Source organism: Falco punctatus (assembly GCF_963210335.1).
Source record: "Falco punctatus genome assembly, chromosome: Z".
Lineage (NCBI taxonomy): Eukaryota > Metazoa > Chordata > Aves > Falconiformes > Falconidae > Falco > Falco punctatus.
The window spans coordinates 37995242-38022460 of NC_137586.1; the positions used below are offsets into that span (position 1 = coordinate 37995242).

The 27219-nt window shown below is 41.1% G+C and overlaps 1 protein-coding gene across 1 annotated transcript in view; it reads right to left on the reverse strand.

The window, feature by feature from the left end:
* Nucleotides 1-212: 212 nt before the first annotated feature.
* LOC308056783 (proprotein convertase subtilisin/kexin type 5-like) overlaps nucleotides 213-27219 on the reverse strand; it is a gene marked incomplete at its 5' end in the record, with an annotated part of 66697 nt that continues 39690 nt past the window's right edge. The window contains 4 exons of the mRNA XM_080372620.1: nucleotides 213-22435; nucleotides 23027-23213; nucleotides 24819-24934; nucleotides 26911-27125. Of these exons, the coding sequence (XP_080228746.1) occupies nucleotides 22032-22435; nucleotides 23027-23213; nucleotides 24819-24934; nucleotides 26911-27125 (922 nt within the window). The 3' untranslated portion in view covers nucleotides 213-22031. The remainder of the gene's footprint in view (nucleotides 22436-23026; nucleotides 23214-24818; nucleotides 24935-26910; nucleotides 27126-27219) is intronic.

The window sequence follows — 27219 nt, forward strand, 5'->3', positions numbered from 1 at the left end:
GTAAAGACTGGAGGGAATCGGTGCTGCAGCTGACAAGGGCTGCCAAGGGCTGCAACCCCTGGGGGGGTGACCCCTGAGCATTATGATCCTGAATGGACCTTTCTTGATATGGGTCCTGATTGGAACCCTGTGGAAAGCTGTGGACACCCTTTTTACTTCCAACTTTGATTTGAAAACAGGGATGGATTAAAGAAAGGAGAAGATAAAAAACATAGGTTGTTATTTAGCTTGTTTTATCATGAGATGGAAACGTGAGTCAAATGTGAAGTTCCCACAGTTGCTAAAAATCTGTTTGTAAAACTGGTCAAAAATATAACAGAGTAACTAGTTACTATGTGTATGGAGAGACACACTTTGATTTGTGGAAAATTAGCATTTACCTCTTTGCCAAATAATTGGGTTGGGTTATGTATAGTAGGTGCAATAAAACTAGCTTCTTCTGTTACCAGTAAGTAGGAGAGAACGACTGGGGTTCCAGTATAGCATTGGACTACCTGTTGGCACAAGAAGGGGGAGTTTGTTGGAAATTTAATCTTACCAATTGTTGTATGTAATTGGGTTACCAAAGTGAATATTGTACTCCTGGGAATATTGGGGTGTGTGTGTGTGTGTTTGTTACTTATCCCTTGTTTAATTCAATGTGTTATTTGATTAATACTATCAGCGGTACAGATTATGCAACTAGAAATAAGGAATGACTACAACATGAAAAGCTGTTATCGAACTGGAAACTAAGACATGAATCAATGAGATAAACGTAGTCATAATTCACATCAAAATAGAATATAGCGTGATAAGTGTAATTGTTGTACCCTGTGTAAATCTAAAATAGTTTGTGACCACCTAACCTGTATCACAATTGTAATGAACAGGCGGATGTGCTTCTACTTTAAGACAATGAAACCACTAGAAAACTCCCCCTTCTCCTGAGGCAATCCCTATGCCAAGCGCTCAAAAGCGCGCCAAAGACTCAATAGGAGGAGGAGGTGTACCCTAGTAACACAGACGACCCAATGGGGAAAGAGCAGGATGCTCATCCGGCGGGAAGAGATTGGTCACGATGCTGGTATAAGAGACGCTGTTCAGAGCTCTGGGTGCGTGTGGTGGAGCTAATTGAGTTCTCTGCGCACCCAGGGTTGTTTTTGCTTATTGTTTCTCAACCTAAATCGATTGAACCCAAAATAAAATTGTTTTAATTGTTATCGTTTATAACAATCTGATGTATTATGTCAACTGTGAGTAACGTGGACTGATATTTTCCAGTACTGCCCTAAGTCTAAGATATGTTGCTCTTCTGTACCTGCGGAGGTCAGGAGGTGAGATGATGAGAGAAATGGTGCAGGGCTGTTTCTGGATTTCTGCAAGAAAGGCTCAACAGAAATGGCTTAATAAAGAGAGTTGTTCTAATAAAGCAGAACAAAAATGGGAATATAAGAGTAAATCCTGTGTCCTTTTGCATGCAGGGTGCCCTGCTTTTGTGCAGCATCAGAGGGACCCCAGATGGATTTTCCCCACAGCATGCTGTGTAGATTCTGTCCTCCCTCCCACAGTGTCATGGCTTTTCTTTTGTGTAACAGGAATGTGTGTCTTCTCACAGGTTACAACATCATCTCTGTCATAACATCATCAGTGTGCAACACAGGCCAGCACAAGTCACTCACAGGTTCCCTTACAGCATCTACTCATGCGGACACACAGGCCTTAAGTATAACATCCAATAACCATGGCTCGCTTAGTATCACAAACCCCTCAACAGCACTGGGAACCTTGTTGAAGATATTGTATACAGATGGTAGTGCTGTAACAAAGGCAGACGTGTCCTGCATGTGCTTGGGAGATAGCATCACACATTGGTGATGGCAGGAATATTAGTAACATCTGGTTCCTTTTATCACTGAGAACATTTTCATCGGAATTGTTCCTGTTTGCTCAGTTATTGCTTAGTGTGGGAACAAGGCTGTAATGGCAACCTCTGTTGCTCATGGCTTCCTTGTCATCTTGAGGTACAGCCCAGGGAAGGCAGGAAGAAAATGAGCTAAATGAATAAGCAAGCAAGAAAAAAAAAAATGCAAAAAAAGAATTGCACCCATTTCCTTTGCTACCTCCTCCCTGCAATGTGAGTCACTAGGGCCGCCGTTTTCATCTTCTCTTTCTGATGCTATTGCTTAAGTAGAAAAACTTTTCTCCCTTGCAGCTTGAAAATACAGAGGTGAGGGCCAATGCAGGCTGTTCCCTGGACATAAGAAAGCTACCCTCCTTCCTTTAGTTTTGTATGACTTTCTGTACTGTATAAAAAAAATACTTTTCCACTAACAACAATAACTGTAAAAAATGTAGCATTGGCACAGAGCAGAAATTCTCTGTGGTATCACTGCGATATATCAGTGTGTGATAACAATGCCTGAGTTTTCTAACAGCAGGTATAAGCTACCAAACTGCTCTTCTTGGCATACATATTTGTGACTAAAATTCAACTACATTTTTTGAAGAAACATGTCTACTAAATTTGTAACTAAACTCCAGTTATGTACAATACTGCCTCCAAGCTGAACTAAGTACAATTGATTACAAAAGAAAAGCATGCCCAGTATTAAGGATTAATATTTTTTCTACCATGGATCAGAGCAACCTAGCATGACTGAGAAAAAAGGATTAACAAATATTTGACAGAATGAAATATAAGTGTTCAGTGAGACTTACACTAACCACGTAGCTCTTAAACAAATATTTATCTGACTTACTGTTCCCTCTGTTCTGTTACTGAGATAGGATTGTAAACCCTGTGCTCAAAACCTGTGCCCAAACCTGCAGATATTGAAAAAGAAATCGAGTGCCATCTTGTGGATGCCACAAGAACACAAACATTTATTTGAAAGTATTAATTTAAAAAAATATGCTAGTATACACCTGCTTGTATAAACATAAAAAAAGGCATAATTCATTATTAAGAGCAAGAAATACACTACGAACAATATAAATGTACCTGCCTCACGATTTTTTTTTTCTCTACAGCTGAAATAAGCCACAAATTCTAGGAGTAAGTGGTCACATTGTCTACTGTTATGGACTGACATTAGGGAACTAAGTCACAATTTCGGTATTCAGGCTTAATATCCATGATACTTCCATTACTAAACTTCATTACACAGAACTTACTGTAACATGTCTCTCCCCGTGCTGTCAGACAGAAGAACAGAATGTATACAGTAGTAGCATATTTAGGACTTTTTCCACTTCTTGTTTTTGTTCGGCCAAAGTTACACGTACAATGAACCTGTAAGTCAGTCAAAGTTACTCGGACTGAAGCAATGAATTAAAATGTTAGCATTAAACAGATGATGGGGAAGTAGGATGCAAGAAAAAAAAGAATTGGAAAAAGCCTACATTTGAGGTGGAATAATTTTAAAAATAATTTTGGCTTTATTCTATAAACTTTTGCCCACAGATCCATGAATTGGTAGCGTTCAGCATTTTGTGGCGTGACACAAACCGGTTTCTCAAGGCAGTTCCCAATCATTAGAATGAAAAAGCTACCACCACCTTAACTGCAGTTAGATATGAGCACGGCACAGGTACTTAGGCTGCTTTTCCTTGTTAAAAAGTACCCAATGGAATTACAGATAATGCCAGCAGCACTTTTGTAACTCATATAAAACGGGAAAAACTAGCAACTGTGCCTCATAGGAATAACTGGAAATGATTGAGAACTCTCTTCAAGGACTTTGCCGATCTTTCAAGATACTGATACATGCTTTCATATAAACATGCAAAGTACACCACAGCAGTTCTGAATAAGACCCCCAAGACTTACTTGGCATACGTACCACTTACATAAATGGATAGCATAGGCTGTATGCTATGTAGCAGACACCGGGTAGACATGTGCGTCTTGCTATCTTGCATGGCACATAAGGAAATTCAATTTATTTGTGCTGGATGAGGCCCATAAAAAACAGTTTTAATCGGCTGGGCATATTAAAGCAGTGTAGCAACACACAAGATGAAAAGCAACTGGCAACAGGAAATTAAAGAACAGGAGCACGGAGGAGGCCTTTACTGCCCAATACTGAGCAAATAACAGGATGAGTGTTTCTGTGCAGATGTATAGTCCTGAAGGAACTCCCTGCAGTGCTAGGCTGACACATCATGGGAGAGTACAAATTATTTCCTTTAGCAAGTGACTACTATTTGTCCTAATTATATAACAAACCCATATATATATATATATATATATAACAATATATATATATATACCAATTTCCACGGATTTCCCCACATGTCTGCGGTATTAGGAAGCATTTGAGCTTTTCCGAAAGCAGAAGCAAACCCTGAATCACCAGGGAAGAGACGTACCCTACGTACGGGCGCAGGCGAAGCGCGCCAGACACAGTCCCCTTTGGTAGCGCCGCTGCCAGCGTCCCGCACGCTGCTGCGCGAAGGCCGCTGCGCCGTCCGGCTCCCGGCGCTGCCCGGCGGCGGGCCCTGGGGAAGCCTGTCGGCAGGGGTCAAGGGCAACCGCCGCTCCCGGGAGCTCCGCAGCCGAGCGGGGCCCGCCCCCAGCGCTGCCGCGCAGCTGCCCCCGGAGAGACCCCTCGGCTGAGCTCCCAGAACGAACGACCCGCTCGACACGGCGCGGACCTCTCCTGCCCAGCAGGAACCGGCGGCCCGGCCCGCGGCCTGCCCCCGCGGCGGGGCTCCCAGCCTGCGGCAGGGCCCGGCGCCACGGCCCGCCCCACGGCCCCGCCGGCAGAGGGCGAGTTCCCCGGCGATGAGCGGGAACGCAGCGGGGCGGGCCGAGCGGCGCAGAACTTCGGCGATGGGTGGGGTGGGAGGAGGGTGCGACCCACTCCGCTCCCGAGGGAGCTGCCGGCGACTGCTGCGAGTGGGAGGCCGGGGCGGGCGCCCGTCACCGCTCCACCTGCCGGCAGCGCCCAGGGCGAGGCGGCGGTGAGCCCTGCGCGTCGCGGGGGCGGCTCGGCGGGGCGCCGGGCCCGGAGCTGGCGGCGGCGGCGCAGGTCCTGCCGCGGAGGGGTGGTGACGGGCTGCAGCAGAGGCTCCGAGGGGCTGCGCGTCCCCGCCGGTGAGCGGTGCGCGGGCGCCCGGGCAGAGCCGGCGCCGCGTCCCCCGGCGGGGCGAGGGTGACGCTTCCCGTGAGGGCCGCCGGCGAGGCGGGCCCTGGCGGCCCTCGGCGTATCCTGCGCGGGGCCGGAGCTCCCCATCGGGTCCCTGTCCCGGGACCGCGGGGGGCAGGAGCGCGGCTGCCAGCGAGGGCGGCGCCGGGCCCGGGGGTTCCGGCAGGCTGCGCCCCTCCGGCCGCCCGGCGGGGCCGCGCCGTGCTCCGCGCCGCAGGGCGGGGGCGGCTGGCGCTGCGGCCGAGCGGCGTGGCGGGGCGCCGGGGGCCCGGTAGCTGGCGGCTGAGCGCGTTTGACGGCGGGTGACACCCGGCCGTGCGGTAGAGTTGTGCCTTTGGCTTGGCTTGTGCTGTCGGTGAAAAGGCTGGGTTTGTTCCCGGTTAGGTGTCTTGGTGCTCCGCGCCCCCCCACCCCCCTTTGTTAACAGGTTTGTTCACTCAAGTGCCTTATTTTCGGACCGTCTGTTAAACGATTTCTTTCTGTCTGCTGTTTTGTTAGTTATCTCATCTGATGACGGCAGTGATTTGTAAGTTGCTGCGAAGTGATCGTATGCACTGTGCATGGTGTTGCGATAGGGCAGGTTGAAAAACATCCCTTCTTATAAACTTGTTGGACCTCAGATCAGGACGAGAAAGGGAGTGGGTGCTGGGAGTAACTTTAAGGAAAGAAATGTAAAGCAAATAATACAGAGGTTAAAAAGCACAGCAAGTGCAGTTCTCCTAGAGAGAAGTATATTTTCCTGTTGCAGTTCCCTGTTTGACTTCTCTGAATACAGAGAGAGGTGTAATTCAGACTGATTTCATCTTTTTCTAAGGATAAGCTGAAGTCAGTGGACATTTTGCACAAATCCTAATAGGCAAGAAAACCTTCTCAAACAAATCTTGAGGTGCTGGATATGTGATGACATCTGTTGAATATGAACTTTTTTTTTCTCTCTTGATTGTTTATATGTGGCTTATTAGTATCAGGGAGTGCGGGAGGGAAGTTTTTTCTGCTTATGAGCTAGAGAGATGTCCACTAACTGTAAATTCTTCAAAATCAGCTTGAAACTTTGCATGAAGAGCTCTCCCTTTTGTGTGAAGTTAAAGTAGGACAGTTGTTAGGCTAAAGGCTTAGATTTAGTCTCTTCAGTCAGAAAGGAACATATTTTGTTCCAGATTTGTGGTTCTCCAAGAAAATCGTAGAAGTACACAAATACAGGTAACCTAAAAGGCAACATGAAAAACTGGCAGATGAATACAACCATAACTTCATTTATTTTTACGTCTTATACTTACTAAAGAAAAACCAATTTGCTAGTACTTACACAGTTCTAGGGTGCTACTTTAAAGTGCCAAAGAAACTTGATGTTTCTGTTCTTTGACCATACCAAAGTAGTGATAGTCCTAACAGTGAAATGCACTCAGACTGCATATTTTAGTTTAGTAATTTTAGGTAGAGAATTAACTATTTAACTATAGAATAGAATAGAATGTACATAACTATGCAACAGTGTGTGTAGGAGGTGTGATAACTCTCATACCTCTGTATTACCACTGAGACTATTTTTTAGGAGGCTGTTCTCTGGTTTATGTTTTGCAAGTGGCACCTTGTTATCTTGCTGTCATCATCACTAGACGCGTGGCTTTTAGATGTTTGAAGATTCTGTGATGCACTTCAGTTACACAAATACACACTTTAGAGAATTTTTGCAGGTAACTTTTCTGAGCAAGTAGTTGAAAACTTTCCATCTTATATCTGTACTGGTATATACTATGGATGGTCCTGTGCTGGAAAGGGAGATGTGCATAAAATGATTTTGAACACAGGATGGAATCCTTTCTAAGGATATCTAAGAATATTAAGAAATCAGTGATAAACTTTTTGCTTTGTGTCGTACTTTGTTTATAATAAATGAGGCAGACATTGAGTTTGAATAAGATCAGAATTTAATCCATAAATGAGATTAGGAATTTCCTTTGCTGTTAAAAATGTATTTGGTATCCTCTCAGTAGCCATAGAGCATGCAGCTGCGATAAATAAAAAATATTTTCATTTTCCTCTTTCACCATTACTTAAATACTTCTGAAATCAAAATTCACCTTTCCAAAGTAGTTGTTGCTTATTGTGCCAATAGGTAGATAAACATGAGCTTAATGGATGTTTTCAGTGTAGTTGGTTATGGAACCCCAAGAATGAGCTGGAAAATACTAGTCTGTCATCCTCTTTAATCCATACACATTTAAAGTATGAGATTCTGGGGCATCTTAATTTGTAATGATTTTGCAGTAATTCTTCTCTTAAATGGTGGAATCCATATATGTGGTACTGTGGCTTGATATACAGAATCAAGATCCAAAACCAAGTAGTAACAAAAGAGTTAAAATCCTGAACTGTGGCATTATGTTTTTCTTGCTATGCAGTGCTGGTGCTTTTCCTGAGTCTTGCAGAACTTTGTTTTAATTGCTAATACCTGGAAGCAGTTTTATTTTGACATCGATCCCTGCTTCAAAGATAGCAGCCTTCACTCTTAGAATTTTATCATTCAGTTCCTGTGAGTTACTTGTAAAAGCTCTCTTTTGAAAACAACTGTTTCATTCAAATTCATCACAGCTATTTGGACTCAGCAACTTAATGATCAAACAAATCTATGCATTATTTGTGATTTGCTGCCTTGAAAATCTTACCTCTGAAATAAATGCCAGTGTTCTTAAACACCATGCAAATTACAGTTCTCCCTACTAATGTAATCGAAATCTCTAGCCTCTTGATCTTGATATATGTTAGACTAAGTGTGTCAGTTTTTCCTGGCATGTGCGGGAGAGAATTTGAATTAAAGGTATCAGCTTGACATCCTTGCAACAAGGGAAATAAACTCAAAATGCATCGTGATGATTGCCAATGTATTTCTGTTCTTTTAGGAAACACACATAATCCACACTTTCAAAGATGATTTTTACGGAGAGATTCTTAGTATAGTCATTCTTGGATATAGTTGATCGGAAAAAAACTTTGGTTCTTTTGATCAGTGTTGTAGGTCTCTTGAACACAACAAATAAACCATCAGTTTTTGCATATTGAAAGTACTGTTTCACTGTTCTCTCTTCATAATCAGCTATGTTATGTAGGGTAGCTGTTTCTTGTGATAGCTCTTTCATGTAGCTGTTTCTCAAGGGTAGAGAGGACTTACTGAGAGATCTGGATAGACTATAGAGAGCTGGGCAATCACCAACCATATGAAATTTAACAAGAGCAAGTGCTGGATTCTGTGTGTGGGATGGGGCAATCCTGGTTATATGCACGAACTGGGGACTGAGAGGCTGGAGAGCAGCTCTGTGGAAAGAGATCTGGGGGTCTGGGATAACGGCAAAGTTGAATATGCATCAACAGTGTGCCCTGGCAGCCAAAAGGGCCAACCATGTCCTGGGGTGCATCAAGCACGGCATCACTAGCTGGTTGAGGGAAGTGATAGTGTCACTCTGCACTGCATTGGTGCAGCCCCACCTCGAGGACTGTGTACAGTTTTGGGTGCCTCCTTATAAGAAGGACATCAGACTATTAGAGCATGGCTAGAGGAGAGTGACCAAGATGGTGAAAAGCCTTGCGGGCAAGATTTTTGAGGAGCAGCTGAAGTCACTTGTTTTGTTCAGCTTGGGGAAAGCTGAGGGGTGACCTCATGGCAGTCTACAACTTCCTCAAGGGGGGCAGCAGAAGGGGAGGTGCTGATCTCCTCTTTCTGGTGACCAGCGATAGAATACAAGGAAATGGAATGAAGCTGCGTCGGGGCTTAGCCTGTCTGTTAGGAAAAGGTTCTTCACTGAGAGGGCGATAGGTCACTGGAACAGGCTCCCCAGGGAAGTGGTTGTGGTACCAAGGCTATAAGAGTTCAGGGAGTGCCTGCACGATGCTCTTAGTCATATGGTTTAATTCAGGGGTCCTCAAACTACGGCCCATGGGCTGGATACAGCCCCCCAGGCTCCTCAATCCGGCCCCCGGTATTTACAGACCTCCCTGCCCCCCCCCCCCCCCCGCCGGGGGTTGGGGGGGGAAACCAAGCAGCCGCAGATGGCTGCCTGCCACTGCATCTGCGCGCCGGCCCCCTGGTTAAAAAGTTCGAGGACCCCTGGTTTAGTTTTAGGTGGTCCTGCAAGAAGTTGGACTCAGTGATCCTTATGGGTCCTTTCTAGCTCAAGCTGTCCTATGTTTCCTGTCTTACCTTTGACTTTTCAATAAAATATTTTTTTAAACTGCATCTACTAATACATAAATTGATCATATTAAAAAAAGCAGTCTAAATTTCAGTCTAAAAATTATATTGCCTTGTCAGTCGTCTGCGGAGTAGCTTGCACATCATGAGCTTGTTGTATAAGTGTTGGTCTAGTTTGTCCATTTCTTTGAAAAATGCATCTTTGCTAAAACTGAAATAGGTAATTAAATTCTGTTGACTTTTTGATATGTCTTGGAGCAAGGAAAAGATAGTGTTTACAGCAGTGAAAAGTGCAGTGCATGTCAAAAACATAAACCCATGTCATTTCAGAAACAGCAAATGTTGCTTTTTCAACTTTATAGTAATAAATATATTCTGCTCCTGTGTCTGTTTTGTGGTGTATTGTAGTACACCCTTTTTCACTTGTTACTGTGTGTTCAGAATTCAGTTCAGCTTTTAAATACTGCTTTTCTTCCTTCTCTTTTGCAGATGGGCTCGTTTTATCAATTCAAGAAGACATTGAAGAGGCAAAAAGACAGCTAGATTTACCATAACATCTTGAACTCAAAGAATACAATTTCTTTCATCTGCCAGAAGCCAAACCAATAAACCACTAAGCAAAACCATGTGTGGGTTTTTTTTTTTTTATCTCTTGGAGCTCTTTTCTTTGCCGTACCATGTATCATTTGATGTATAACATATGCATGTGTACTGGATCTGGCTGGGATGGAGTTAATTTTCTTCATAGCAGCTCATGTGATGCTGTGTTTTAGATTTGTGACCAAAGCAGCGAACGTAACACGCTAATGTTTTAGCTATTCATTGCACAGTATCAAGGGCTTCTCTGTTGCTTGCTGTGCTCCCCCAGTGAATAGACTAGGCTGTGCAAGAGTCTGGAGGGGACACAACCAGACAAATGACCTGAAATAATCAGAGATACTCCATGCCATATAATCGTCATGCTGACCAATAAAATGGAGAGGAGGGATTTTAGGGAGGTTGGCCATCTTTGCTTTGGCTGTGGCTGGGCATGAATCTACACGTGGGTGGTAGTCAGTGATCGCCTTTGCATCGCTTGTTCTCTTTTTTCTTTTTTTCCACTTCTCCTTTGCTTGTTAAGCTATTTTTATCTTGACCCACAAATTTTCTTGTTTTTATTCTTCCATTTTTCTTTCCCTGTCTCACTGTGCAGGGGTGTGGGGGAAGCGAGCTAGTGACTGTATGGTGCTTAGCTGCTTACAGGGTTTATCATGCAACAACATAATTGTGATTGGAACTGAACACTAAAGCCACACAAGGTGATTTAAGTTTGTTTGTCATTTATTCAGTCATGCAAAAGGAGTAGAAGGCTGTTTTAGGTCTTACGGAAGAATCGTGAATGCAAATGTTATCAATCATTTAGACATCTTAGCACGTGTGGAACAAGACCAAAGGTAGCTGTGACCTCTTCTGCCCCTAAAGTGTGCAGAGTGTGAGTGTTTCAGACAGAGAATGTTAGTCCAAATTCTTTTCCTAATTTTGTGTCATTTTTATACTTGGATTGCAGCTTAGAAAATTTTTATATTGATTGAGTAAACAATCTACCTGTGGTGCAGGAAAGCTATTAGATACAAGAATAATTCACTATATATTTTCACTATATATTTTTGATATGCTGTACAGCTGTTGTGGTTGTAGCTGTCATTTTAATTGAAATTATTTATTGTGATTTTAATTGAAATAGAGGAAATGACTTACTCATTGAGTTACTGGAATGTGAGATAGATACTTCTGCCAAAGCTGACTATGTATATGACAACACGTGTTTTGCTCAGAAGTGTGTCACTGCAGTTCAGGAGGTGAATGTCAGGGAGAAAGTTTGTACACTGCAGAAGGTAAGGGCTTAAAGAGTGCAGAACCAGTCTAACAATTTTTTTGCACTTTGGGCCCTAAGGCAGAGGAGGTAATGAAAGGCTACCGCATTTTGGTTGCTGCTGGCAGCTGCCTTAGATGAGGAAATCTTCTGGATTGTTTGCTATACTGACAGAGAAATGAATGACTTCAAGGTTGAAGTTGGAATGTAAGGCACAGGAGAATCCTGTCAGCCTTTGAACTACGTGCAGGTAAGATCAAAACTTTTGGCTGTGGATCAGTGAAAGTCTTTGGGGATTAGGTCATGGGACAGTGAAGTCCCTGGTGAGCAGAAAAAGGGAAATATTGCACACATTTTTTAAAAGGGTAGAAAGGAGGACCCTGGGAACTACCGAGATGTCAGCCTCACCTCTGTGCCTGGGAACATCATGGAACAGATCTTCCTAGAAACTGTGTTAAGGCACATGGAGGACAGGGAGGTGATTCAAGACAGCCAGCATGGCTTCACCAAGGGCAAGTCTTGCCTGACCAGCCTAGTGGCCTTCTATGATGGAATGGCTACATCAGTGGATAAGGGAAGAGTTACAGATGTCATCTATTTGTAAGGCCTTTGACATGGCCCTGCACAACATCCTTCTCTCTAAATTGGAGATACAGATTTGATGAATTGGTTGGATGGTTGCATCCAGAGGATAGCAGTCAACAGCTCGATGTCCAGATGGAAACTGGTGACAAACTGTGTCCCTCAGGGGTCTGTATTGGGACTGGTACTGTTTCATACCTTCATCAATTACATACCAGGATGGAGTGTACCCTTAGCAACTTTGCAGATAACACCAAGCTGAGTAGTGCAGTTGACATGCCTGAGGGACAGGACACCATGCAGAGAGATCTGGACAAGCTCGAGAAGTGGGCCCATGGGAACCTTGTGAGGTTCAACAAGGCCAGGGCAAGGTCCTGCACCTGGGTCAGGGGAGCCCCTGGTGTCAATACAGGCTGGGGGATGAAGGGATTGAAAGCAGCCCTGCAGAGGAGGACTTGGGGTTACTGATGGATGAAAATCTGATCCAGTGATGTGTGCTTGCAGCCCAGAAAGCTGACGATATGCTGGGCTGCATCAAAAGAAGTGTGGCAGCAGGCCAAGAGAGGTGATTGTGCCACTGTGCTGTGGTGAGACCCACCTGGAGTGCTGCGTCCAGCTTTGGAGTCCTCAGCACAGGAATGACATGGACCTGTTGGAGTGGGTCCAGAGGAGGGCCACAAAAATGATCAGAGGGCTGGAACAATGAAACACTTTTAGCAGGAAATGCTGAGAGAGTTGGGGTTGTTCAGCCTGGAGGAGAGACGTTCTGGGAAGACCTTATTGTGGCCTTTCAGTACTTAAAGGGGACTTATAAGAAAGATGGGGCCAAATTTATTAGCAGGGCCTGTTGTGATGGGACAAAGGGTAATGGTTTTAAACTAAGAGGGTAGATTCAGGCTCGATACAAGGAAGAGATCTTTTATGATGAGGGTGGCGGAACACTGGAACAGGTTACCTACAGAGGTGGTAGGTTCCCCCTCCCTGGTAACATTCAAGGTGAGGTTGGATGGGGCTCTGAGCAACCTTCCAGTCCGAGGTGTTCTATGATTCTGTGTTTCTTGGAATAATAATATATTAACATTTTAGTAAATATTGAGTATTTATTACAAATTATTGAGGCCTTTCCTGCTCTGAAATGTTTGCACAGATAAATGGGGTGTGTGTTTTTAAATGGATAGTGATTTGGAAAATACTTGTTAAATTTAGGTGCAGTATTTCTGTGTGTTCTTCCAAATCTACTCCCCCCACACCAGTACAGTTTTAGGAATTTCCTCCTTTTCCCATCCCATTCTGACCTTGCATTTCACTGTAGTGTTTCAGAGAGCCCTGTCATGGTAGCCTTACAGGAATTCTCTGTGGTGGGCCTTGTCAGCCTGCCAGGATTCTAGTTCGTAATGTTTTAACTTGCAGCCAGTCTCACAAGGTGTTTGGGAAAAGGCCTTGAGCAAGTCAAGGAGTCCTTGTAGCTGTGCAGGACTGCAGCTGAAGCTTGATGATTCAGGTGAATTGCTCATCAGTCTGTTGATGGCAAAGACAGAAGGGATATACACCTCCTGAGGGAGGAAAGAATGATCTCTGTAAAAGCACGCACAGGAATAAGCAGTGTTTTGACCTATGTTTTGTCCTAAGCTGTTTAGAAATTTAAGACTCCAAAGACACTGACAGTTTTGTCCTTACTGTTGGCTGGACATTTTCAGCAGACTTTGGCCTTTCTAGTAGGAAAACACTAAAAGAAAAAGAACTTACCTGCTTTCAGAAATACATGTTTTGTTTTGTTTTTTCAAAAAAAACAACAAACCCCAAAACCCAAAAGCAGTTCAATGGACTTTTCTGTGCGCAAGTTGGAAATCTGTTCAAGAATTTTCTTGAAAGTGAACTGTTTTTTTTCTTCACTTTAAAACTGAGGGATGATGGGAGAATTTTTTTCAATCCCCTCCCCCTGCCCCTTGCCCAAAATGTGGGGAGGCATACTTTGAATATATAACAATGTCAAGGTCTTGGTTCTTTTCTGGAAGAACAAATAGTAGCCATGTTAGTCAATGTAGTACATTGTCAGGAGCACCTTTAAAGGATAAATTCCATTGATTGTGGTATTACAGCTAAACTCATATCTGCCTTTGAAAATTATTTTTTGCCAGTGATTTCACCTGTCTGTTGTTGTGGACATCCATAGTGCCTTGGGTTGATTTCTTAGTTACACGGTTCTATAACTGCTAATGAATGCTGCTATTTATTTCATCATGTTGTTTTTAAAACCACTGTGCTTGAGGACATAGAAAGTAGAAAAAGGAAAGCTAGAAACACTTGGTTTACTCACAGCTCTCACCTGAAGTATGGAGTATGCATATAGTAAAGTAATAAACTGCTTTTTGCATGGTTGCCTTCAAGTTAAGAGAAATTGTAATTGCATTCATTTGGGTGAGTGTGCTTACCGCTACGTGTTATTTAGTATCAAATATTGCGTATTGACTTTCAAGTTCAATACATGATTCCTAGCACATTATAAACGTTATGAAGGGTTACATTTTTGTATTATTTGCAAATAACTATTTCAGTTTACATTGTGACACTGTGCAATTAATAAAAGAATGTAACTGAGAAAGTAGCGATGCTGCTTATCACAGTTTATCTGATTGATTGTACTATGTGATACAAATAATCTGTGCATATTCCTTAGTATACACTGAAAGAGGTGCTGCAGAGCTCTTTCATTATGCTGCTTAAACTTTCAGTTTTGGGAAGTGGGAGAGAATTGTTCTTACTTACAAACTTGGTGCTACATTATTTATGATCTAGATGTTTGCAGTTCTTTATTTGTAAGGCAATATGTGAACACCAAGTGAGGCATAAAGGTCACTGGAATTGTTGGAGTTCAAGCAATGTAAGTATTTCTACAGTTTTGAATATTTTAAAATAAAGTCTGTGGTGCATTTTAATTGACTCTTTTTCTGAAGTCTATTCTGTCATGAAATGGAATTTGTTTCAATGTGAGAATAGCAGTGCAAGAATTTTTTTCAAATGCATATTGGTGATATTGGTTTTAATTTGATAGCTGTGGCATTAAACTGTCTGGCATTTTAATACCCTAAAGAACCTGTGCTTACCAGATGTTAAAATGCAACATGCCTTCACGTTTAGACAACATAAAGGCCCAATGTGCACAGACAAACAGTCTGCAATAGCTATTTGTACAGGTTTCTTGCATGGCTAGGTACGTTTTGAATTTGGAGCCTTCCTAGAAACAGATATGGAACCTGTATTCTGCCTGTATCCTTTTTATTTTAGAAAAGATTCCCTATGTATACATCATAATGTTCTTGAAATCTACCTGAAAATTAAACCTAGCTCACTAAAACTTGAAAATAAACTAAAAAAAAATTCCTGCTTTTCAAAAAGATGTAACTGTAAATTAGGATAATTAATCATGTTAAAATTGTTACTGATGTGGATATATTTTCATTTATTTTCAGTGACTGTTACATATTGTAGACATGGAGACTGTTAAAATAGTTTCCCAAATGAATACAGTGAATTAAAATGCTGGAAAGGAAAGTGTCAGTAGTTGCATTTCTACTAAAGGGTGGCACTAGTGTGAAGTTTAGTTTACTGGAAACTCCATGGATGGATGAGGATAATAAAAAAAGAGGTGCAAGGGGAAGGAAAGAAAAAACAGAAAGACCTTGAGATGGAAAAAACCTTGAGAAGCAAGAAGGTGAGAGAATTTTGCCAAAGATAACAAGTGTGAAGTCTAGTTTACTGAGATTTTTACAACCTCATTTGCTACATCTGTGTTGAGAGATTGTACTGAGCCAAAGGAGATGAAAGTTACTCCTTTGACTAGTTTCAGATGTGCATCTGATAACTGTGGCTAAATACAGTAATCACATGGCTGCAGTAAGTGAACTTTGACAGTTTGCTTCAAAAGACTTTGTACTATTTTGATATCTTTGCTACCTTGATATTTTGAGAACTTAAGTATCCTTAGAAACCCATTTCTAAATTGCTATGTAGAGATAAAAATTGGTGTCCTTTTTCATTCTTGTTCTGCCTTAGATTTCCAGCAATTCTTGGAAACAGTTTATTCAGTTTCAAATTTGTGAGAATCACTGCTTTGTTGTGTAATAGTAAGGCTTATTGCCGGTATTGCTATTCAATAGGTTTTCTAAGGAGGCTTCTGATGATGACTTAGCTTGTAGGGTGCCCTCCTTTGCTATGTCTAGCACTGTTAGGTGTCTCAGTCCTATGCAAAGCTTTGTAAGGGTGACTGGCTGAAAACTTTGATAGAAAAAAGCATTCAGGTGTTGTTTAAACTAGCTAAAATTAAAGTGTGTTGGAAAACCAGTCCCACTCTGGGGTTTTGTGCTTTATTTAGGACATAGGGGAGCTGCATCCTTAGAGTTCTATAGCTTGAAAACAGATTTGTCTATACCCTTTCTTTCAAAATTTAAAACTTCTTGGTTCTTGGAGAAGTCAGGTGGAGAGAGTTGCATCCTGTTCTGTTTTGGATTAGATGTTTAAACATTCATCTGGGTCAGGGCAAAGGTCCCATCTGCTACAGCTGAAAATGAACCAAACCTGTATCTTGGAACACATTAATCTGGCTCAGGCCTCTTGCGGAAAGGTTTCTCTCATACTTTAGCACTGTTTATATGCTTTGTATAACCTCTGTGTGGCATCTCTAAAGTTGCATCAGGAAAGACTGTAATGTTATGTGGTGTTCTGGTTATGTCATAATTGTGTTAATGTGGTGGACACTTCACTGTACTTTGGTATTTGTCAGAGATCATGGTGCTGTTCTAACAGCACTGTGTCCACACTGGAGGCATGGATTTAAAAGTTAAATCCTCAAGCATCTGCGTTCTTCAGGTTTCTGTTTAACACTCAAGCACTATAATTTCCAAGGATTCAGATGTTCTACTAGTTTTCATTCCAAAACTGAAATGAGGCTAAAAAAGTATCAAACTGCTTTCAAATTTATTTTGTAATGAATATGGTTTATATAGGCCTATACTTTTTCCCCGTAATGTTCTTGTATTTTTCTGAAAGGAGAAGAAAGATGTAACAAATTACAAACAGCAGGCCCTACTTGCAAGGTTGGGGAACTTGCATTGTCTGTTGCTCCAGCAGGGTATTTGGATAGTGCTGTGGCCTATTTAGGTTTTTAAGGGGGCTAGAATTTTATAAACATTGCTGACAATGACAGTTAATATATAATTAATTACACAACTTAATGTACTGACTTTATGTAATGGTAGTGTTCTGTAAATAACTGAGAATTTAATTTCACTTTCTCTTTTGTGGCTCAGAGTAGCAAAATGCTTAGTATCTTTCAGTTTGTTCTGAGGTTAGGAATAGCTTGCTTTTCCATTGTGCTACGATTTGTCAGTGAGAGAAGGTAGAATGCAATGGAACGGATGCAGTAAGATTTATATTAGGCTTTTTTTTTTTTTTTTTAAACGAATGATGAGCTACTTAATTAACAGAGTTAGGTTTTTGCATTAGAAAAAAAAAACAACTGAGAAACAAAGATGATGCTAGGTGACCAGAAGGAGGAGAAAGGATAAAGAAAAATAATAGGGTGAGGATTTTAGACATGACGTGCAGTGAGCAAGCGTGGAGGAACCAAAAAAAAAAAAAATGGAGCTAGAAGAGCAAGAACTATTTAGAGTAATGGTTGTTAGGTTAAGTGTAGCACCTGGTATCTTCCTGAAAAAGAAAATGTGCTTATTTAGATGCTAAATAGACAATATAAATGAGGAAGAATAAAGTAATATTTATTTCCCTTTTTAGTATTCAATTATATGTGTAATATAAACCTGTAAAGTCATGCAAAGAGATAATAGTGCATCTTTTTTGTTGGTTAAGGTCTGGGAGATCTTCTTCCAGTGTAAACATAAATCTAAAAAAGGATGATGGGGGAGAAAAGTCATAATTACTACATAATTTGTAACATAAATTTCCCAAGGGAAAATTTGTCTTTTGTGGTGTTAACAATAAAATCGCAAGAGATATGGTAATAACAGCCAATGTGTTAAGCAATTTACTAGATATTTCTGATCAGTATGAGGCAACCAATAAAGTAGGAACATATGGAACCTACTCTGAAAGGAGAACAGAAGTTACATGTGTGTATGTCTCCTATTAATTTTGCGTCTCAACACCTATACATTTATCTAGTTTGTTGCAAGTATGTCTGTGTGCAGTTAGAATCTTCAGTTGTCTGTTGTTTGATATGATAGGTTATTATTTTAATTTCTATGTACTAATTAGGAGAGAAAAAAAGAGTAGAAGAACTGAACAGAAGAGTTTTTCTGTTCAGGAGTGCTTTTGAGGCCTTAGAGTATGTCTATTCCTTATCAGGATGCATGTCTGGTTACTCCTTAAAGTTCAGGCTTGAAACCACATGTACACATAAGAGGTTGAGGGGAGGTGAAAAATTGATAATTCTGGTCTACTCTGAGAAATACTCTTCTGGCCCCCTCCTGCCCCTACCCCAACATGTACATAGGTGACCTAGGTGAAATAGTGACTTATGTGTAATCAGAATTTTTCTATAGGTAACTTTTAAGTGGGAAATTTGATGGCTAAGAAAACACTGTTTAATACAAACCCATATATTTCTTTTGAAACACATGCTATTTTTCATGAGAAAACCAAATGCTTCAAAATATCCATTTGAAAGGCTTCTGTGGTAACTTACACAATTAAGCTTATTATATTTTCATTTCTGTCCTTGGTTTGAAATTTCAATATTTGAGTCCTCAGCCAGAAGTCCTGCAATTATTATTGAAGAGCCAGAGGCAAATGCGTGTTATACTGTGAGAATGTGGTCTGATCAGTGTAGAGCTGGTCATGGAAGGAGTCTTGGGCCTCAGAACACTTGAAATGTAACTCCTACAGTCTACTGTCCTCCACCTCCTTTCTAGCAAAACTTCAGGCTAGAGTCACAGAAGAGAAAACTTCTCCCTATTTATATAAACTGTGGAAGGAGGGGATAAAGAACCCTGGTAATCTACACTTCCCTTTGAAATCAAATTACTGGATTACGTGAGAGGTACATGTGTGGTAAAACTCTGTAGGAGATGTGATTTTTATGAGATCTTTTTGAAGGGTGGAGTAAAAAAAAAAATAAAAAATGAGAGGGCATTCCCCAGGAGGACAGAGAAAATACAAGTAATTGGTGAAGACTGAAGGGCTTTGGAAACTCCATGCATGAAAAAGAGTAGCAAAGTAAGAGGTGCAGGGGGAACGAGGGGCCTTAAGGTGGACAAAAGCTTGAGAAGCAAGATGGTGAGAGAAATTTGCCAAAGATAACAGGATTTGAGGCTGATAAAGAAAACTGGGGAAGAGTTGAATGGAAGAGATCCCACAGAAGCTTTGTTTTTGAAAGATGCTTGTTTCCTTTGGGACATCTTTCTCACTATGGTGGGTGGAGGAGAAGTCAGGAGAAAGGAGAAGAATTGGCTTTGTGTCAACTAAGGAATTGTGCAACTGAACAAATGTGGATTTGAATTTCTGTACACTTTTTTCAGGACAGAATGTCAAGGGCTTAGACCCTAGAAGTCTATAAAATGTTACTGACTTCCTTGGTTGTCCTTTGTTTTCCATGAAATTTCTTTAGAAGTGTGAGTGACTCATGAGGATTCCTCTTGTGCCAATTAACTGCTAAACTTAATTTTTCTTGGTCTCCGTGTGGACTCTTAGTAGTGAGTTTTAATTGTGAATGCTGTAAAAGTGGTATGGCTCTGTGGGTCACTAAGTTTGGGTCTCCTTGACCGTAATTTTGAAACTTCCCCTTTAAAAAAACCAGTAAGCTTGAATGCGATCCTCTTCCTCATATCATATCCTTTTAGCTTGATTCATCAGTTATTTACTGCTTTCCTAAGAAGACTGGTTACCTTCAAGGCAATTATCTGCCATTTTGTAAGGCATGCAACTTGTCACCCTACCCATGCAGCACAGTATCATGCATGCTGCTGCATGCACGCTCCTGCCTCTTCATAACAGGCTTATCATTTGAGCACTCATTTGAATCCCTCCCAAAAAGCACTGCTTATTTGAGTGAAGGGAATATACCAGTACTGCTTCTCTTGTAACAAATGGTGTCTTAGCACTGCCTGTGCAGCTTTAGCGCTGCAAGGAAGTTCACTTCTGCTTTTGACATCGAAGATCCCTGACTGCATGTGACAAGCTTGGAAAACCAGAAGAAAAGTGCCAGACTGCAGAGTATGAAGAATCAGAAGCAAAAGGATATGCAGTTGAATGTGGTTGAAATGGTGTGCCCAAATCACAACAAAGAACCTCTAAAAAAAATTGGCATTTGAGAAGAATTTGCGGTTGGGTTTTTTGGTGGTTTTTTTTGGCATTGGTTGGTTTTGGGTTTTTTTTGGATGTGTACTTAAAAATGCAAATTTGTCTCAGTCTGACTTGCACAAATTTAGACAAAATTTAAGGAACAGGCTTTCCAAAATGAGTACTTATTTGCATTTTTTGTTTACCTTTCAGGTTAACTTTAAATGTAAGAGACTGTTCATAAAATGATGATGAAGTCAGTCTGAGAGCCCATAAACAAAATTCTCATTACATCTGTCACAGTGGTTTCAGACTACTTAGACACAGCCAGAATTAAGCCTCTGAAATGTGAGGAGAGATTTCAGGTCAAAGCAAATTCTTACAGTTGTGTTATAAGCCATTAATAAAAATAATAAACTATATTGGTAATCCAAACAAGTTTAGGAGAGCAAGATAACACAGCCTCTTTGTTTCAGTATGTCCATTCAAACTGATTTTTCACTCTTCTATTTTTTCAGAACTTCCAGAGCAGAATTTGAGTTAAAGTGACAGATGACTTGCACCTTTCTGAAGTACCTTGCTGTCATATAACTTTTGATAAATATAGGTCCTTGTTTTGGCTTTTGTGAAGTCACATGACTTTTAATGCCTTGCTGTTACTGAAGGTGCAATGGTTAAAAGTCTAAAATTTAAAGTGGAAGCAATAAACTTCTCTATAAAACTTCTTTAAACATACAGACAGAACTGTCCTGAGGTCCTTAGGAATACTTAATACAAAAAATTGCGCTGAGGCATTGAGCTATAAAAATCAGGTATTTTCACACAATTCCTTTGTAGACACGAAATTAATTGATTTATAGTTCTAGAGCAACTTCTTACTGGAAATCTAAAGGAACTAAAAGAGTGAATGAAACCTGAGAAATAACAGCATTTTTGAGACATTTTGGTGCAAAGAATTTATTCTTTCACAACAAATGACCATAAAAAGCATCCTTTACTTTAGCATGATGTTGTATTTCTGTAATAATAATAGAAAGATCACATTGCTGTATTCCTTTAAGTTATGTTACCAACTAAGTGCTAGTTATTCCATTTGTCATTGTCTGAATACACTGAGCCATTTACAACAGAAATGGAAAAGCTGCTTGAATAAATGTTCAGTGTTTTAAATCATTGAGAAGGTAGTTAAAGAGACAAAAGAAGTCCTTTTGTGGGCTTACAGACCATATTTCCCTTTGCAGTAAATCCAGACATTTGTGTGCATACAGATTGACAAACACCACAGTAAAGATTAATCAGAGATTGATATGTAAAATATCTTAGTTATGTTTCATACAAACTATAAATACAATATTGTTACCTGGAGTAGAGTTACAATCAGAATTCTTATAACATCATGTCATAGATGCACAATTTCACAGGGAAATATGCTATAAGATTATAAGGAGGAATTGTGTTGGCTTTGAGGAACATAGATGCACCAGGTGATACCAGCAAAGAATATCTGGGTAAAGTCAGCAAGCTTGCCTGTTCTGTTATGAATTGCTGTGTAACTGTGATCACAGGTAGTAAACTACTGGCACCCTATCCCAGTGTCATTCATCAGGTAGATAAATACAACTAACTTTCATATCTGCACATTTCTTGTAGTGATTGGCAAGGTTCTCAATAAGTGTGTGTGCATGGTTTGAAGCAGAGTTTGTATTAGTTATAATGCACAAAAATACATTATTGGGAAAGGATTTACTCTCCACACAAATGCACAGAAATGTAATCTCTTAACCAGTCTGGACTGCTACTTAAAAGTATAGTAAGGATTTTTGTATAACTTCAGGAAAAATTGTGTTTAGAAACCATTCTGCTCTCACAATGACTGTTAGCTAAAATTTTGAGCTCAGCATGCTAAAAAGTAACTAAATGTACTTAACTAAATTGCTGCATTTAATAGGAAAAGCAACAAAGCAGAAATTCATAAATTAGTGAAGAGTTATCTAAATGAATAACTTTCGTCATCATATTCAAGCTCATCTTCCTCATCATCCTCCAAAAGTCCGTATTTAAATTTGCGATAGACTGTGCCATCCTGGCCCATATATACAATGTCATCTTCTTCGTCATCATCTTCAGTATCTCGATCTCTATACTCAATTACTTGATCTTCCTGGTAGCTTGGACTCTTGTGGTAGTTGCTTACATAGGAAGGAAAGGTTTTCGAGTGATTTGTCAACTTTTCATACCCACCTTTATTGACAGCCTTGGTTTTGGCTTGTGATTTTCTCCAGATAAATACAATGGCTCCAATGACAAGGAAAAGCAAAATGCAGGTAATAACAAATAAAGGAGTTTTGCTTTTGCTCTCGGGTGGTACAGTGGTCCGTAACACACAGTCGTCTACAATAGCAGTTAAAAAAAAAATAAATTAAATGAGCTTGTGTGTGTGTGTATGGCAGGGGGCAGGGGGTATTTGTCTTAAAAAAATGTAGTACAGCAGCTTACATTTTTAAATGCATTCAACTAAATACCTTACTCTTCTAGTACCACAACTGTGTTCTTGTAGCTGTGATGGTATAAGGGTGAAAGCAAGGTTGCTGGGGTAGCTGTGCTTCTTTAGATTATAAATAATCAGAAAGCGGCAGAAAAGCTAACAGGCACACAAATACATTTTGATGTGCTAAGCTTAAAATGCAATCATTCAGATGGCTATCCATTGAACTAAGCACTTCCCAGGCACCTGGTTTATGAAATGCCTGCCATTTAACACCATAGCTGTGGGTGAAAGAAGGTGCTGCCTCCCGCATCAGTCGTGATTGCTGTTATTTTTTGTAAAGTTCTTCCTATTCTGGTGATCCAGCAGCAGAAACGACTGTGTGCCTTCAGCTCAGGAGCACATTTTTGCTCTATTCCCCTTTTGATTTTTTAAATGTCAACCTAGTCAGTCATAAAGCCCTTCAGCACCATTACTGCTCTGCAGCATTGTCCTACCTTGTGTTTCACTGCAGTCACAGCACTCTGGGGTGCTTGCCGGGTCAGAGTCACTGCAGCAGGGCAGGCAGCGGCTTTCCTCCAGGTAGAGCTGCATGCTGGCTGGGCAGACTGTGCAGTTGAGGGGCCCAGGTCCCTTGCACTCTGTGCACGAGCTGTCACATCTTTCACACTTGGGCTCAATTTCCTTCAGACACAGAACACAAGCAACACACCTTTCATTTTGGATTCCTTGGACCTGACCTGGCAGTTCTGTCCTGTCATTTAATGTCTGGGTAGTCATCTCTAGGCATCACGGGTGTCACGGCAAAGTACAGGACAGAGTAGGAAAACTAAAATTTGGTTCATATTTCCTGGCTTCTCAGTGATCTGCTTGTGTGTGGGGTGGGGTGGGTGGGGGGGTGGGGTGGGGGGCGGGAAGCGTTGTAGGAGCTTAGAGATCTCACCTAGGTAGGTAGTGAGATAAAAATCATTCAGACTGTAAGCTCTTTCTGGCCAGGAAGTGTGTTTTTGTTTTGCTAGTCCCATGCTACCAGACCTTTGGTAGTAATGATGGTAAAGTGGCCTTTATGAAATGTATTCAAGAGTATCACTAAAAGTAACTGACATGGGAGAAGCAACATGAAATACTGTGGGAAAAAGGCAGCGGAGAGAAACAATTTCCTTTCTAAATTGGGAAGGAGCAGAAATAAAGAATAAAGCTGGCTGGAAATTTTCTAGCAAACAGGATTTTTATTAGATTGTGTTGCTTCGATTTTACAGAAACAACTTAGATTCAGATATGCTTCTCAAATTCCAGATAGGCTCCTGGGAGCCTCTGTGTACAAAGACTACCAGTGATCATCATTGTCACATCTACATTTGTCACATTCTGCATACCTGCAGAATGCTTTGAGCTCAGGTATTTCAAGGCTTCCAGTGTTCACAGTTTCTGGCCTATTGGGCAAAAATTGCTATTTTTCTGCCATGGGACCAGGACACCATATCCACTGTGAGGATCTGGAAACTAATTTCATCATCACTGTCTGACCTGCGAGGTTCCTTGTCCTGAATCAAAGAACCTGGGCAAGATGGGAGGCTCATAGGGGGAAGTCCAGTTTCTCGGGGTCAAAGCTCTTGCGAAGAACTGCAGATCTCTGTGGTTCCCAGCTCTTGGGCTGTTTTCTTGGGCTCGCAGTTATAGGTCGGCACTGAAAAGGGGGTATTCCAGGCCAGAGACTCAAGGGTATGCAGCATTTCAGGCCAGCTGGCTTGCCTTGCTGCTGTATTCTTGAATAAACAGCTTTGGAAGGCAGTTGGTGTGGAAATCTGGAAGCTGGATGCCCAGACATGTGGCACAGACCCAAACCTAATTGTGGTCCTGCTCTACTAAATAAACAGTTCTGTTATCTTAAGCCTGTTGCTCCTCTAGAGATTTCTGCCAGCAGAGCTGTCAATCAGGAATGTCATGTGATTTCTCACAAACAATGCAGCAGAAATCTGTGTGGAAATCTCAGTTATACTGGAAGAAAAAAAATGCTGTATTACTAATACAGCTGATTTTATTCACGTGGCTTTGGTATCATTGTTGGTAAAGTTGGGCCTTTATATTTACTGGTAGCGAGTTACCCTATAGTAGACACCCTCAGAAAAAGAAACTGTGCTTCCTCTGCCAGATGAAGAAAAAAGTAAGCACATTTAAAGATAAGCAGCCTTGAAAACTCAGAGAAGAGCTTTCTGTGTTGTTTGTATTGTGTTCAGAAGTTAAAGTTGAGCATACAAATCACAGGAAAAAACGCCTACAAATAGGTACCTCTTGTCCTTGTGTCTCCTGGACTTTGTATTCACCTACAAAACAGTCTGAGTTGCACATTCCGCCTAATAAACTGTAGCTCCATACACAAGATGTGCAGCTGAATGCTCCTTTTCCTAGAAAGAAAAATAATATTAAAACAGGAAAAATTGTCATTCAGCTTCCTTTAAAAATTATGCTTACCACTGCCACCAAAGAAAAGGGCATTTGTCAATGGCAAGCATCAGCATGAGTTCAGCTTGAGGAGGCTGGAGGTTGAGAAAGAGCTTTGGCCTGATCCTGAGGTTTTATGTGTCCACAAAATTTATTTCTTATGTGTTTTGGTATTCATGAAAAGCTGATTTGGGAATCAGTTGTATAGGGAAGCCCTGACACATAATCGTGGGGAACCTTGACCAAATACTCTCCTTCACAAAACCAATACTTACTAGGCCTGCTAGCTAACTGTTTTCAAACCACAATGCATTAAGGTATGTTTATGTTTGAATAGCAAAATAAATTCTTTAGTTGCATAGGAAAACAATTCTTCACTAGGTGCCAACAGAGCATCATATGCACTCTGTGTGTTGGAGACTTTTTTTTGAAGACAGATGCTACATGCAGTATTTCTGTGAAACACTGAAGCGAAGGGTTTGTCCTACATCTTAAGGTGAACCTGCCTATTTCCCTGCAACTAAGCATTTTCTGCCACTCTCTAAAATGAAGAAAAAGGAAATGCAAGTAACTCAGGTTAGCAGCAGTTGAACATTTGAAGTCAGCAGCTTTCTATAAGCCAGCAAATTTACTATGTGAGTTTTCTGAGCAGTGCAGCGTTTGCCTTCCTGCTCTTGAGAAACAAGAGATACCACAACACTTCTTTTCTCATACATCAGCAATGCATATGCATTTCAGAACACCTACAGTTTTGCTGTTTAGAAGGACTGGCTTGTGTTTCATCTTAGTGTCTTTGTAATTATGATAGAAATTCTGTCCTGGAGTATTTATCCCAAATAAAAGTAAAAATCAATGGAGTAATCTGTAAATTAAGATGGCTATCTTTTTGTCCCAAATCCAAGCCAAAATATTTGTCATTTGTTATAATGTTGTTATACAATTTTATTTTAATAATTTTTGAAGGTGGCTTCACTGTAGGAGTTATTTTCAAGATTTTAAAACTTGTAACGTTGCAATTATTCATCTGTGCTATCCAGTATATCCGCTATCCAAAACAAATTCTCTGTGTTACAGTACGGTGTGGTCTAAGCTGCAGAGTGGCACCTGTTAGCTATCTGCTATGCAATTCAGATGGGTCCAAGAGGGTTAGCACTGCTTGCTTCAGAACTGAATAAATTAGGAAAAGGAAGAAACTGAATACATAAGTGTCTCACAGAACAAAAGAAGTGGTGTCTCAAAGTTAAATTTGAAAAATACTTTTTTTTGTTTTTGTTTTTCACCCTAAAGTTATGCTTTGTGACTGTTTGTACTCTTTCCTTTGCAGACTATAACAACGTGGTTGGATTTAGGTTCCTTGGCTTTCACAGAGTAATGTATAGTAGGACAGCTCAAAGAACGAGGTAGTATTCAGTCATTATTCAGTGTTTGTGTGAGAAATGAGGTCCAGCTCTATAAGCAAGATCCCTTTTTTTGAAGTTGATGAGAACCTTTGTGAGAGGCCTGGCTGACGGAAAATTAACAACCTTTGTCCATTTATTTCCCTTCACTGACTTGGCACTGGGACTTGCTCGCAGCCCTCCCCATGAGCAGCTGCCTTTACACTTGTGCTCTGTAACTGGAGGCAGCCCTGCGGGGAGCTGTCAGGAATTCATATCCTTGCTTTGATCTTGATCAATCAGTCCTCTAAAAGTAAGTTGGCATCATGAAGCAGCCAGTGCAGCAACTCACCCAGGGCCAGGGAGAACCAGCAGCCCCTGGGGAGGTCTGCACCACCCACTGCAACTACTTAGGTTATGGACAGGTTGGTAGTGATGTACATGGTATGTCTCTTTGTGAAGTGTTTCCAAATCTTGGAGCAAAGAGTGAAAAAAAGAAAAAAAATAGAGATTGCAGGTGTTTCGTTAATCCTTTTTGGTTGAAGTGGAGCATATGCTTTTACCTTCACAAGTTTGGCAGGAAGGGTGGCATCTTTCACAGATGTTGTCTTTGCTTTCGTAGTAATACTCCGGACAAGAGATAACGCATTCATTCTTGGAGCGCAACAGGTAGAAATATGTATCACAGAAAAGGCAATCTGTGGGTTGAGGCCCCATACACTCCTTACAGCCCTTGTGGCATCTCTCACATGATCCAGTGGAGTTTTGTGCAAAATACCTGAAACAGTTCAGATAGTCATGGCTTTGCATAAAGCCTGGTGGTGACAGGAAAACCAAAGCATCCTTCATCCTTAGCTTTTACTGTGATCACA